Genomic DNA, 13,086 nt, shown 5'->3' with positions numbered 1-13,086 from the left:
GATCATTGTGGCAGACCAAAGACATTTCTATGCATAGCGCATAACAATTATCACACACAAGTCGTTCTTGGATATCCTGTTGTCTTTTAGTTTAGTTTCATGTACATAAATTGTAGATTGATTTATATATATATATATATATATATATATATATATATATATATATATATATATATCCCATGGCTTTTTTTGCATACTGTACACAAAATAATTGAATTGTAAAATTTTACATTGTATTTACACTTTTTTTTTCTTGAATAAATATTTAATGTTATATTGATGCATGCAGCTGTTGGGATGTTTATTATTTAATAGATCTTTTTTTTTAATTGCTTTTTAATTATTAAAGTTTAATAAAGATACATTAGTATGTTCAGTAGTTCGACCCGATGGTAATAGAACCTTGGCTGTGTACTAATAGTAAACATGAAGCCCTACTCCCTACCCCAGGCAGTGCACCTAGATAGGGTAGTGTGGGCCGTTTGAAAGTTAGCCTACGTCACGTGATCTCAACCGGTACCTTGTGTTCTGTCATGGCAGCAGAGGGCTGAGAAGCAGTACAAAACAAACTGGGTTTTTTCACCCTACACAAAAGTATTAATTCAATTAATTATTTTTACTTGTGTAGAATGAAGGCGTTGATGCGTGTGGCTAATTCACAGTGGATTTCGCTTACCGGAAAGGTTTATAAATGTTTAGGTTGACAGTTGCTCCTATCTGTTTAATTTCTGCTAGTCTTTCCTGTCATAGGCCACAGTAGACGCTAAGATAAGCTAGGCTAGGCTAGGCTAGGCTAAGCTAAGCTAGGCTAAAGGGAGCTAACAACAATGCAAGTTGAAAGTGCGGGGATGCGCATTTCCGAGAGTGAAGGCAAGCTCGATGTTCACACCCAGAGCTCGTTGAGGACCACGTCGAAAAGTTGGCAGTACAGGTGAGTGAGAGCTGAAGGACTCCGGGATGGTGTGCGATGGCGGGGCTGCTGACACATTAGCCACCTGACGCTCCATGTCCAATATCATAATCATAAGCTCCTGATATGGGCAGGGTGTGTCTCATTGGTGCCCCTTTTTTTAAACATTACATGTAGGGTCAGTGTTTCTCATTGCAAATATTTTTACGCTGTAATTATTGCTGGCTTTTTATTTTTTTTAATTGTGCTTTACAAGCACAGATTCCCAGCCCAGGTCCAGGAACATCTATGTCCCGCACACTAGTGTATCTCAGTGACTGTGTGTGTGTGTGTGTGTGTGTGTGTGTGTGTGTGTGTGTGTGTGTGTGTGATGGAGCAGAAAAACAGAAAAATTAGCTGAAAAATAGGTTTAGAAAATTTGCCTTATAGAGACTTGTATTTAGATGTGTGTTGTTTGGGTGTGTGTGTGTGTGTGTGTGTGTGTGTGTGTGTTTGTATATATACATACATATATTTCCCTTCAATTGCACTTTGAGGCCCAAACCAACCAAATGAAAAAGGTTATTATAACAGTAACGTGGACTAACAGTGTAAATGTGCATGGTTTGGGTGTAATGGTCAAGTGTCCATATAATTTTGGTCAAATAATGTATTACATCCAGGACAATTTATGATCGTTTTTTTGCCTTTCTATAATGTTAGATGTATCGAGATATGGCACTGATTTGATAAAGAAAAAATCTGTCTTCAGGGTTTAATTTTTCAAGATAATTGTCAGTCTCTTCTATTTTAAATGCTTTTTAGATAATGCGTATAAATATTGGAATGATTTGTATATTTTTTCATCATTGATATTATGTAATGTGTTTTGGTTTGCTTGTTTTTCCTCTCTTCCACTTGTTTCTAGTGATCACATGGAAAATGTAGATGGATATCTAATGAAATACACAAATCTGGTAACAGGATGGCAGTATCGGTGAGTACCTGCTTGAAAAAAAAAAAAGTATAAAAAAGACAGCAGGTTTCCAACCCTGGTCTTGCAGTACACCAGTTTTTGCTGTTCTAACACATTTAATTCAAAGCTCTCTTATTGAAAAAAAAGTGTGATGGGGGGTACACAAGCCTAGGTTTGGATTATTGTGAATCAGATTGTTGTATGTAAGACTTGGTGTTTAACCCCTGCTGACTTGGCTTCATGTGCTGTCTCTAGATTCTTTGTACTGAACAACGAGGCAGGGCTGCTGGAGTATTTTGTAAATGAGCAATCACGGCATCAGAAGCCCAGGGGCACGTTACCCTTGGCAGGGGCAGTCATCTCCCCAAGCGACGAGGACTCGCACACTTTCACAGTCAATGCCATCAGCGGGGAGCAGTACAAACTTAGAGGTGCGTCTTTCTCTTTCTGTGCGCTCGTTCTCTATTTTTATCTCTTAGATATGTCTAAATAAAAACTAACCACAGCTCAAGAAGAGCAGAGACAGTGGCACAAGATCCAACCGAGAAGGAATAAAAAAAGATCAACAATCATAGTGGTTATATAATTTTGCGGTGGTTTGATCAATCCGAGATGAGCCGATTTAAAGGGAACGCGGTCGTACACCACGCTGGGTAAAACCGAACCATCTTTAATGCTCAGTAGATTTATTTTTTTATATAAACATATTTTCATTTGATATTTACTACTGGCTGTATTGAGAGCTTATGTCAGCTTAATGCATAACCTGCTTAGTCAGCAGGTTATGCATTAAGTGCAAGGCTGCACACATGAGTGAAGCAATACTGGAAAAGTCAGTACTTCCCCTCACTGTTAGAGCAGTGATGGACTTCCGCACCTTGTACATTAAACAATTTATTTATAGGAACTGTAGTGCTGAGAGTGCTTTATATAAAATGCAGTATGCTTAAATTGTTTTTTTTTTTTTTTTTTGGTCTTATTCTTTTAGGGCTTTTTCTATTAGGGCCTGTTTCGTTTCAGTGTATAATAAGCTCTTTGCTAATGTTTCTTTCAGCAACTGATGCTAAAGAGAGGCAGCACTGGGTAAGCAGGCTGCAGATCTGCACACAGCACCACACAGAAGCCATGGGCAAGGTGAGAAATTGCTGAGTATATACCATATATTCCATATACAACCTAGAATCTTGGCTTTTTTTTTTTACAACAGCAAAATATTGTTGGAGTCTGTATGATTCCTGCTTACTTGCTGCCCTGTTTGCATGCCTCTTTGGTGGCCAGTTTTATGCACTTTGCTTTTATCCTTAAGACTAACCCACCACTAAAGACTCGCAGTCTGTCCACGGCCTCTCAGGGCAGTTCCAGTTCCCCTGCGTCTCAGCGCAAAATCAGCCATAACACCGGCTCCCTGTTGGGTCTGTCTCAATTGCACCGCGGCTCTTCCAACTACTCCAACAAGCGTTCGTTGCTGCGGGATCACCTGGTGGAGGCACGTGAGGTGAGGCCATATTTATGTAGTTTTCCCTCAAATTGAGGATATGAGATTTTTTTTTTAATATGCCTGTAATCTATGACTGTTAATTATGCATCAAGTCTTCATTTTCAGACAAACAGTGTGCCTAGTTAATTTATCTTTCAGTAAAGTTTTCTGTAAACGTTTGTTGTTATGCAGATGATGACCCAGGCGCAGGACCAGCACCGAGACCTGGTACAGTGCATCGAGGGTCTGCCGGCCAGCCACAATCCCTCTCCACTGGATCAGGACCTCCTGCTTCTCAAAGCCACCTCTCTGGCCACTATGACCTGCCTTAGTGACTGCCTGAACATCCTGCAGCTCCAACAAGTGGCCCGGCACAGAGTTCCACTCGGAGGTACCAGCGTCATTTTGTGTTGTTTAACAATGTTTACTCAGAGTCAAGGTAGGAATATTAAAATACCATTTTCACAGTGCAGTGTATTTATGCCTTATGCCCTCCACATACATTCTGTTATCCCTGTATCTTTCAATCACTCAAATAACTTTATATATTTATGTTGGGCAAAACGTTCTCAACTGCATACGTCTTTTGTTTTATTTCCATTTCATCCTTGTTTTTTCATTCATCCTTGCATTTAAGAACTAAACAGCTGTCTTGTTAAACATTTAGTGTGCAGAAGTTACTGAATACTTTAGATCAGAGGTTCTCCAGTCTTAATGACTCGCTGCCCTGTGGAGACCAAAGCTTTTCCACAACACACATGATTTCAAGAGTTTTATCATCAGCTGATCAGGTATTTGGTCGAGGCGTTTGAGGTCACTTGAAATACCTGACATGGCATCAGAAAGCCTGCACAGCTTGAGTTTTATAATGACACATGTTAAGGAAACATGATTGATTTCCATTTTACTGGACATGTATCATGTGTTGCTGGTAGCATATCAGTTAATCCATGGTGACACGGATTAATGATGCATCACCGATTTCCATTTTTAGTGTACATGTATCGCGTGTTGCTGGTAGCAAATCAGTTAATCCAAGGTCATGTTCTTGTAGTATTTATGACCTGTGGCCCTGGCCTGAGAGTGGAATAAAGTTTCATAATGGATGAGGAACAGTATCTCCTTCTGATAGGCCAGTGCAGGTAACCGGAGCTTTGGGGGAGTCACCCATGTGCGCCACTTGCCTGCTTCCTCAAACCGTGCGACTGTGTTGCTGTCATGAAACCGTGTTACTAATGCATAAAGTGATTTTCTGTCTAAGCAGCCAGTTTCCTCAACTGGCACAAATCCAAGCATTTTTACCAAATAATTTAATTAAGTCTATAGGTAGCTAGTAATGTTATGAGATGAGATAGGTCTTGGTGGTCTTGTACTTCTGGACATCTACTGCACAGAACTGAATTTGATCCACCTGCCAAGCATACATATTTTATAGGTCTCTGAAAGAAAAGGAAGAAATCAACAGGCCAGTAGTCAGTGGGGTGTATCAGTATTTTAGTTGCTGTGTAGATCTTGGAAGATTAAGAGGTCAGGGTTTGCTCATAGGATTCTACCGATTGTAACGAAGCAGAAGTTGTGAGCGTGGTCTTCCTAGCAGAAAAGCAACAGGTCTGCATTTTGCGGAGTTCTGTGGGCAGACGCTGACCCCTCGGGCTCGGGTTGCGAATGTGAACTCCAGGACAGTCGGGAGGGGATCAGACACCTGCGGTTCTAGTTGTGTCTGAGGCTGCCGGTGGCCCATTGCCACTGCATGTAGGGTCCGGTGTCATGAGCAGCTTTGAACAAGGCTCCGTTTGCCCCGCAGGGCCGACAATCGAATGGCTGGAACCCAAACTGCCGGAAGCTTTGAAGAATGGTGGCACACTGGCAAGCATCACCAAAGACAGCGGCAAAACGCAGGACATGGCTGTAGAACCTGCCGAAATGGGCTCCTGTGACATTGCTGGGGTAATAAAGGCTTTGCATCCAACACAATTCTGTTATATTACCATAGGTAGTTATTTAAGTTACAATAGTCATTTTGGCTACAGCTAAATTGTCTGCAGCAGCACTGTGTGTGTGTGTGTGTGTGTGTGTGTGTGTGTGTGTGTGTGTGTGTGTGTGTGTGTGTGTGTGTGTGTGTGTGTGTATTAGATGATTTAATGTTATAATGATACAATTTTTGAGTGTAATCCAAATTCTATTAAAGGTCCTACCCTTCAACCATTCTATTTGCAGCTGCTTTTTATGGAGTTTGTCTTGGAATTAAACTTACATTAATCTTGTCAGAAAGATGAAACTTGGGTGGAGAGGGTTGCGGTTAAAGTGAACAGCCTGTTACTGGAAAAGAAATACAATAGACGCAGACACAACTCTAGCCTCTTGCTCGAATTGGTTATAACAGTTTGGATTAAAGTCAATAGAAGGCAGACGTTCTATTCAACTGTGTTTTTAAAGCAATGACCTGAGCTGCATGATTTTTTTTGCTACTTGGTCAGCCATTGTGGCAATGTCCACAGCTCAGCATACACAGAATTAGAAGACAGTCTGTATTTATGTTTTTAGAATCTAAATCCACACCAGAGTAAATAGCATTGTCTGTTCTGACAAAATGATGCAGATGTAAGAAATGTAACCACTCAGGTGTGCTTGCCTACTGTCAGTTGATTCTACTGTGAAGTCTTCATGAACAAGGTGACTTGGCTATTGTGGGTATGGATATGATTATCCTCTTACGACAGACTTTCTCATACGAAAGTGAGTTTAATGAAATAGGAAAGGACTTCTGAGAAATAATCACACATTTCTGCTGAAGGAATTAGTTGATGATTCATACAGAATGAATCAACACACTTTCAGCTTGTTTCTTGTATTATAATGTGTATGTATTGGGGTCATTCAACTTAAGTTCATCCGTCTTATGTTATGTAGAGCTTAGCATTTAGGTGAAATGTCACCGGTTTTACTGGAGCCACTGCGCATCTAAAAACTAGTCGCACCTATTTCTGTGAAAGGACATGACACCAATGGAATTCTGTTTTGTCTCGAAGTGTTAGCAACATCTGGAGTGAAGGGTGTGGGTAGGAGCTGTATTTGGAATGCTTCCTGCAGTCATTTTTATGTTACAGGAAATGAAGTCAGTATACTAGTCTTAGGCCAAGTCACTGCCTGAGCCATTTCTAGCAGGATGTGTCACATTTGGTCATAGAAAAACTCTAAAATCCTAATGCGCATAACTGTTAAATACGTACGTGTCTATAAGTAGACTACATGTAGGGAAATTGGATTGATTTTGGCCTGAATTCTACTCAAGTAAACAGAAACGAGTAAACCAACCCCAAAAGTGTGGAAAGCTAGAACATGAGACCGACAGAGCATAAAATCCTTTCACTTTTCATGCAAATAAATACGGATTCCATGATTTTAATTGAATTATTATTTTTTTTTTTTAGGAGTATCTAAATCAGCGCCTATTTTTTATTTTTTGGAGGCTTATGACACATACAGGGACTTGAATATAATGTCAGATAATGTGTATATAAATGCATAGAAATGCTTTGGGTCAGCAAATGAATTGTAGTTTGGTGACTGTTTCCTGACATGTCCTGACTTTCTACAGGAAGGATGAAAGGATTAAAGAAAGGTAAAATATGTTTTAAGTTAGAGGAACCTTACCGTGTACATTTTTAATTGTTCTAGTTTGTAAGCGATATGAATAGGAATTTAGAAGAAAAATGATAACCTGAAAGCTTAGAAGCTTTTTTCTACATAATGGCTTTTGGATATTTGCCAGCAGTTTGTTACTTAATATATGTGCCTGTATGCTATTTTTAATAGAAACCCTTAGAGAATTTTGTAACCAAAAACGTATCTGCTTTCCACATAAACACATTATTGTTTACAATAACAAATAATATATTTTAGGAGCAGGAAGTCATTGATGCCGAAGAGGAGCAGGAAGACTCCTTTCCAGCCGAGGAAGAGGACTTGGGAGCGGTGGAGGAAGAACGTAGCGTCATCCTTCATCTTCTGTCTCAGCTTAAACTAGGCATGGACCTGACCAGGGTGAGCCACCATACCAGACTATCTACACAAACTTGATCAAGCATAAACATGTGCTATCAACCCAAATAAATGCATACAGTTCTGATTGGTAGATTGTACAGTAAACTTTGTATGAAACGTCTCGGCAACATATATAACATACCTATGAATAAACAAAAGTAGGGCAGGGCTGTAGGGTAGAATGAGTTGTTTTACTACATTCCAAAGATAAGATGCTATTCTAAAGAACTTGTTTTACTCCAAGTCCGTGCATGTGAAATGGATGGATAGTGATCTGACCAGTACAGTACAGGAGAATGGAAGTGTGCCAATGTGTTAGTAGGACGAGAGATAGCATGTTTGCTTTATCCAAATGTTTTACTACATACTGATACTTGGTATAAATCGTCCACACTGAAACATTGATGTCTCCCTCTAGGTGGTCCTTCCTACGTTCATCCTGGAAAAACGCTCTCTGCTGGAGATGTATGCAGACTTCATGTCCCACCCCGACCTTTTTGTCGCCATCACAGATGGCACCAGTCCTATGGACCGTATGATCAGATTTGTGGAATATTACCTCACTTCCTTTCACGAGGGCCGCAAGGGCGCGATTGCCAAGAAGCCCTACAACCCGATCATTGGCGAAACATTCCACTGCTCCTGGAGAGTGCCAAAGACGGCAGAGTCTCAGGGAAGCATTCCGAAAGAGGGCTTCAGTACATCAGACTGCTATCATGTGAGATTTGTGGCCGAGCAGGTGTCTCACCACCCACCTGTCTCGGGCTTCTATGCTGAATGCCAGGAGAGGCAGATGTGTGTAAACACGCATGTGTGGACCAAAAGCAAGTTCATGGGCATGTCTATTGGTGTTTCCATGATTGGAGAGGGTAAGGCAGTTTGCCCGATTGACTCTTAAGTTGTTTGTCACTAAGATAAGAGACTGCACATGTTAAAATGTTTCTTTGAGCGGCTTGTTAGATGCTTTTATGAACCCAGATGTTTAAAAACCAAATGGTAAGTGGAAATATGTTGATTTATATTCAGTGTAGTAAAATATTATTCGCTCTACTACATCAATATACAAATACTAGATACAAAAGAACTATTTAACGCTTGAAAAAATGTTGACAAATATAATCATTACTTTATTCTTATAATTAAAAATACTAAATACCATTTATATTTGTATCTAGTATTTTTAATTATAAGAATAAAGTAATAATGATTATTTTTGTCAATTTTTTCAAGCATTAAATAGTTCTTAATTGTTCTTAAATTGTTTTTTAAAAGATTTATTTATCAAGAAGCTAAATAACCTAGAAACGTAAAATTTAGTATTATACAAATATATAACTAGATTTAAGGTATGATTTCTTTGCATTGTTGCTTAGTTACTGTGCTTGAAGATTTTTAAATGTCTAATGCATGGGAAAAACCTCATTTGCTCTTTCAGCTCGTAAAGTTTTCGACTGTAATCAGTTTAAATCATGTAGTAAATTAGTCTGTCTGTGGATCTTTTTTGTGAAGTGCCTTTGCAAATGCAGTGGGCCGCTTTTATGCTTATTAGGCTCTACTTGCTTAATTGAATGATACGCAGTGTCCTGGTATCCACTGTTTGTGTTGGGGTTTTCTCAGGTAATCTGCACCTGTTGGAGCACGGCGAAGAGTACACGTTCACTCTGCCATCTGCCTACGCCCGCTCGATCCTCACAGTGCCCTGGGTAGAGCTCGGCGGAAAGGTCAACGTGAACTGCGCCAAGACAGGCTACAGTGCAGCCATCACCTTCCAAACCAAACCTTTCTATGGGGGCAAGCTGCATAGGTCAGTGACACCAGGTCACATTACACTTTAATTGACTCTGCTGTCTGTCTGCATTACAGTGTACTGTCTGCAAAGAGCTGAGGGACTAATGGGTAAAAACGTTGTTCCATCATGTGAAAAGTTATTATGAGTTACAGTGAGTACATAAATTCTGAGTTTATTTGGATTCATTTGTTTACATTTACATTTGTGGCATTTAGCAGACGCCCTTATCCAGAGCGACGTACAAAAGTGCTTTGAGTCTCTAGTAATGAATAAATCTACACTGGTACGCAAGATTACAAACTTAATATAAATATAACTCGAATTCTACAAACTTGGAAAGTGCTAATTAAGGTATTTCAGGAAGAGGTAGGTTTTCAGTCGTCGTTTGAAGATAGTCTTATTAGTCATTACCTTTTAATTGTTATTGCAGAGTTCAATTAAGCCCATTTTAGATTTCATTCCTTTAATGTGGAGTTTATTTATTTATCGGGTAAAGACTTGCTTAATGTTACTATAAAGAGCAGTGTAGAAAAACATCATATCATTACAGAACACACAATAGGAGTTGTAATATAAATGTAAACAACTCTTGTTGTTTGTTGCACTTTAGTGTTGACCGGACAGACCCTGTTGCTCTTCATGCTCCATCTGCACGCTCGCTTATGCCGTCCTTCCTTTCTCATACTTTGCCGCATGTTTCCATTGTGAAAGCTGAGCATGTACATCGTAATAAGATCCTATGTTTTTGTTATGCAGAGTGAATGCAGAGGTAAAGCACAACCCCACCAACTCCGTAGTGTGTCGCGTGCAGGGGGAGTGGAACGGCATGCTCGAGTTTACGTACGCCAACGGCGAGACACGCATCATAGATGTCCTCAAGCTACCGGTCACCAGGAAACGAGTGCGACCCAAAGAGCAGCAAGGGCCTTACGAGTCCAGGTGAGGATTCATCTGGATTTAGCGTTCACACTGTGCTTAATTTATAATTTTATATATTACGATTGATATTAAATGACATTGTATCATATTATTCTACTATTCACTTTTCTAGATCAGTCCATCACAAACCCCTTGTTAAACACAATCATAGTGAAGCAGCTGTTCTAAATTCCTGGTTTTCTTAAATATCAAATGAAGGGACCGTGCACAGGATGTTAAAATGGTGAAAAAATATTAGTGGGTCTGAATCATTGGAAAAATTTTTACCTATATGCTTTATATTCTTTTTCTCATAACACCTCTCTAGTATTATAAGAATAGCAGGTTTCAAAATCCACACTTCTATGCAAATATTAACTCAGGACACGCTTTGGTGACTATTTTTACTTTTACCATAACAGCACAGTAAAAGTAAAGTTACTGTCAGAGTGTTAACTTCATTTAATTGTGTGAACGTTATGTGTGAACATCGTGTACGTGTTGCACCGTTCGCTCGAATTAAATTGCGGTGTGAATATCGATCACAATGTCGCATCTTCACACAATTAATATATTTGCCATGACCCAATACATCCCCTGTTTCAGCATGCCATACTTACGTTTCTTACAGGCGACTGTGGCAGCACGTGACCGAGTCGTTGCTGCAGAAAGACATGGAAAAGGCCACGGAGCACAAGCGCTTCCTGGAGGAGCGACAGAGAAAAGAAGAACGACACCGCATAGATACCGAGACGCCATGGAGGACCAAATACTTTGAAGGAAAAGTAAGCACGTTCGTCGACACACAGCCAAATCTATTAGTTACACGGTTCTCTCAATTTCTAAACCGAACAGCTCTCTTGTGCTTGGTGTGGTGTGCAGTGTCTTTAATTACATGAATCATAAAGACTGAACTCGCTTTTCCATTAACGGTGATGGAAGTAACTCGATCAGTGTACATTTTATAAATAGCTCGACACTTGTGGTTTTGCTTCCCCTAGATGTTTATTCAGGCTGTTACGAAAATGGTAGACTGGACGATTGGAGTCTTTAACACAAGAAGAATATTGTCTTAAGATGGATCGTTTATTCATGGAGCAAAAAAAAATAAAAATAATAAAGTACTTAGAAATGAGCCTAAGCATGTTTTCCTTCTTCTTCGTTTGCCCAGGGTGAAGGCTGGACGTATCACAAACCACTGTGGCAAAGTGTTCCAGCACAGAGCTCCTCTACTGCACCTCTCCAGTCTAACCCCTGACGCAAACTCTGACCCCGATCCCTCACCTGCAGGAGCCTGGCTGTCCCCCTAGGGCTGCCTGTGGGGTTTATGCTCTCTCTTTTACAACTGACGAGGCGCGCACACACACACACACACACACACACACACACACACACACACACACACACACTTAAAAGACTCCCTTCCTTATGATTCCTTAATGATGTTCTGGATAAATTGCTCTGTGGAGATAGCGGACTGCCTGAATCAGATCAGCACCCCTTGATTTTGGTATATCAAAGTAAATCATTCTGATCCACAACAGATCCCAGAGCGTGCAGGCATCTTTTGTTGATGTTGCCTTAACAGGAGCTGTGAATAGCATGAGAGTGTGTTGATGTTCTGACAGGTGTCTAAGTGAGGATCGTGTTTGAGGATGCTTTATTAACTTGTCTTGATCTTATTGAAGAATGCTATTATTAGGCCACATAATGGCCCACACTTTTCTTTTTCGCTATGTAAGCAGTTGATTTGATGTATTATGATTTCGATATCATCAGGGAGCTCTACAAAGTTTTGTTGCAGGAGCATGCAGATTCATTAGAGCTGGATTCCTCTAAGCATCTAGAGCCACGACGAAAGCGAATTCGCCGGTTTGGCGTTTTCGTTTTGTGCTACAGCGGTTAGCCAAGTGTTTTCGAGGGAGGTGTCGAGAGTTGTGTTCATTTTAATGAGACTTCTTTCTCTTTACCTGTTTTCAGCATTGCTCAGGTGGGGGCTTGCTCTGATTTCGCAACTCAACCGTGCTTTGTTGTTTTGAACGGGCACAAATATAGTGGCTTCGATCATAGTTATAATTGGAACTGATAGATTAACTTGTTTCTGAAGTTTCTATCTCTTTGACTGATGTGATTATGAATATGTGGAGCTGTCTTACAGTATTATTGCAGTTTGATCAGAAATGTCATCACATGCAGTGAACGCTCTGTAGTTTCTGTCTTATGTCATCCTACCTCTCGATTGAAACTCTGTAAGAAAATGTAATATAAACCGCATACACTTTAGGAAAGATCTGGATATCTAGGTGTTGAGCCATACGAAGCCAGCAAAAATAACAACAGAAAACTGAACAAACTAAAACAATGTGTGTGGAGAGTTTCCGCTTGACTAAAACAAAGCTCATTTACGTTAACGATGCATTTATTTTAGTTTCAATCGATGGCAGTGTAAGTAAGCATGTATTGGACAGAGCATAAATAAGGAGCCTCTCATCTACTATAAACCCTGGTTGGTCTTGCTAAGAAACTTTGTGGTGCCTTATTTGTGTTGGTCTTCCTCCTGTTCATTCCTCCAATCACATCCTTCATGAAACACATTGAGTATGTACATATCTGCTCCCTTTTCTCAGCATCTTGACACCCAGAATGTTTGCTTTTTGCTCTGTAGGGTTTCTTTGTTCGAATTCATACACTAGGTTGACTCTGTGTTCTGGAGAGCAGCCCCCTTAGCAGAAAGCCTAAAGTTATGACGCTTTCAGCTGAGAAAATCTTCTCTGAAAATGTCCGAACCAAGACATGACGGGCCCCAAGTGTTTATCTCGCTGAGCTGTAAACTGCACTGATGTTTTAATTATCATCCTGATAGCCTGAAAAAAAGAATGAACTAATAAAATTGATAAAGTATTAGGACAAGATTTCATTTTTTTTTTTTTTTTTTTTTTTACTTGATCATGCAGTTGTGTTTTGTGTGCAACAGTTTCTGAATTATTCAACAC

At 40.0% G+C, this 13,086-nt stretch overlaps 1 protein-coding gene across 2 annotated transcripts; it reads left to right on the top strand.

Annotated features, from left to right (window-relative positions):
• Window positions 1-483: 483 nt before the first annotated feature.
• osbpl11 (oxysterol binding protein-like 11) lies at window positions 484-12,997 on the top strand. Of its 2 annotated transcripts, XM_046845748.1 has the most exons (14): window positions 484-594; window positions 751-931; window positions 1,818-1,886; window positions 2,121-2,296; window positions 2,920-2,999; window positions 3,172-3,360; window positions 3,535-3,733; window positions 5,147-5,289; window positions 7,246-7,386; window positions 7,805-8,255; window positions 9,004-9,190; window positions 9,932-10,114; window positions 10,725-10,878; window positions 11,265-12,997. In XM_046845748.1, the coding sequence occupies exons 2-14, from the start codon at window positions 828-830 to the stop codon at window positions 11,349-11,351; spliced, it is 2,163 nt and encodes a 720-aa protein (XP_046701704.1). In that variant the 5' UTR covers window positions 484-594; window positions 751-827; the 3' UTR covers window positions 11,352-12,997. The 2 variants fall into 2 exon arrangements, with proteins under 2 accessions (XP_046701704.1, XP_046701707.1); XM_046845751.1 differs by having other exon boundaries at window positions 510-931; window positions 3,217-3,360.
• The last annotated feature ends 89 nt before the right edge of the window (window positions 12,998-13,086 follow it).

The sequence above is a fragment of the Silurus meridionalis genome, chromosome 3 (genome assembly GCF_014805685.1).
Source record: "Silurus meridionalis isolate SWU-2019-XX chromosome 3, ASM1480568v1, whole genome shotgun sequence".
Lineage (NCBI taxonomy): Eukaryota > Metazoa > Chordata > Actinopteri > Siluriformes > Siluridae > Silurus > Silurus meridionalis.
The sequence above is the reverse complement of the archived record's forward strand: the minus strand, read 5'-3'. Positions and strand labels throughout refer to the sequence as shown.

What these genes read in the sequence shown, in the direction of transcription:
- osbpl11 (XM_046845748.1), top strand. Translation starts at nt 828, where the DNA reads ATGCAAGTTGAAAGTGCGGGGATGCGCATTTCCGAGAGTGAAGGCAAG. An exon ending in GGAGCAGTACAAACTTAGAG is followed by an intron (nt 2,297 to 2,919) that starts GTGCGTCTTTCT and finishes TGTTTCTTTCAG; the next exon opens with CAACTGATGCTAAAGAGAGG. An exon ending in CAAGGGCCTTACGAGTCCAG is followed by an intron (nt 10,115 to 10,724) that starts GTGAGGATTCAT and finishes CGTTTCTTACAG; the next exon opens with GCGACTGTGGCAGCACGTGA.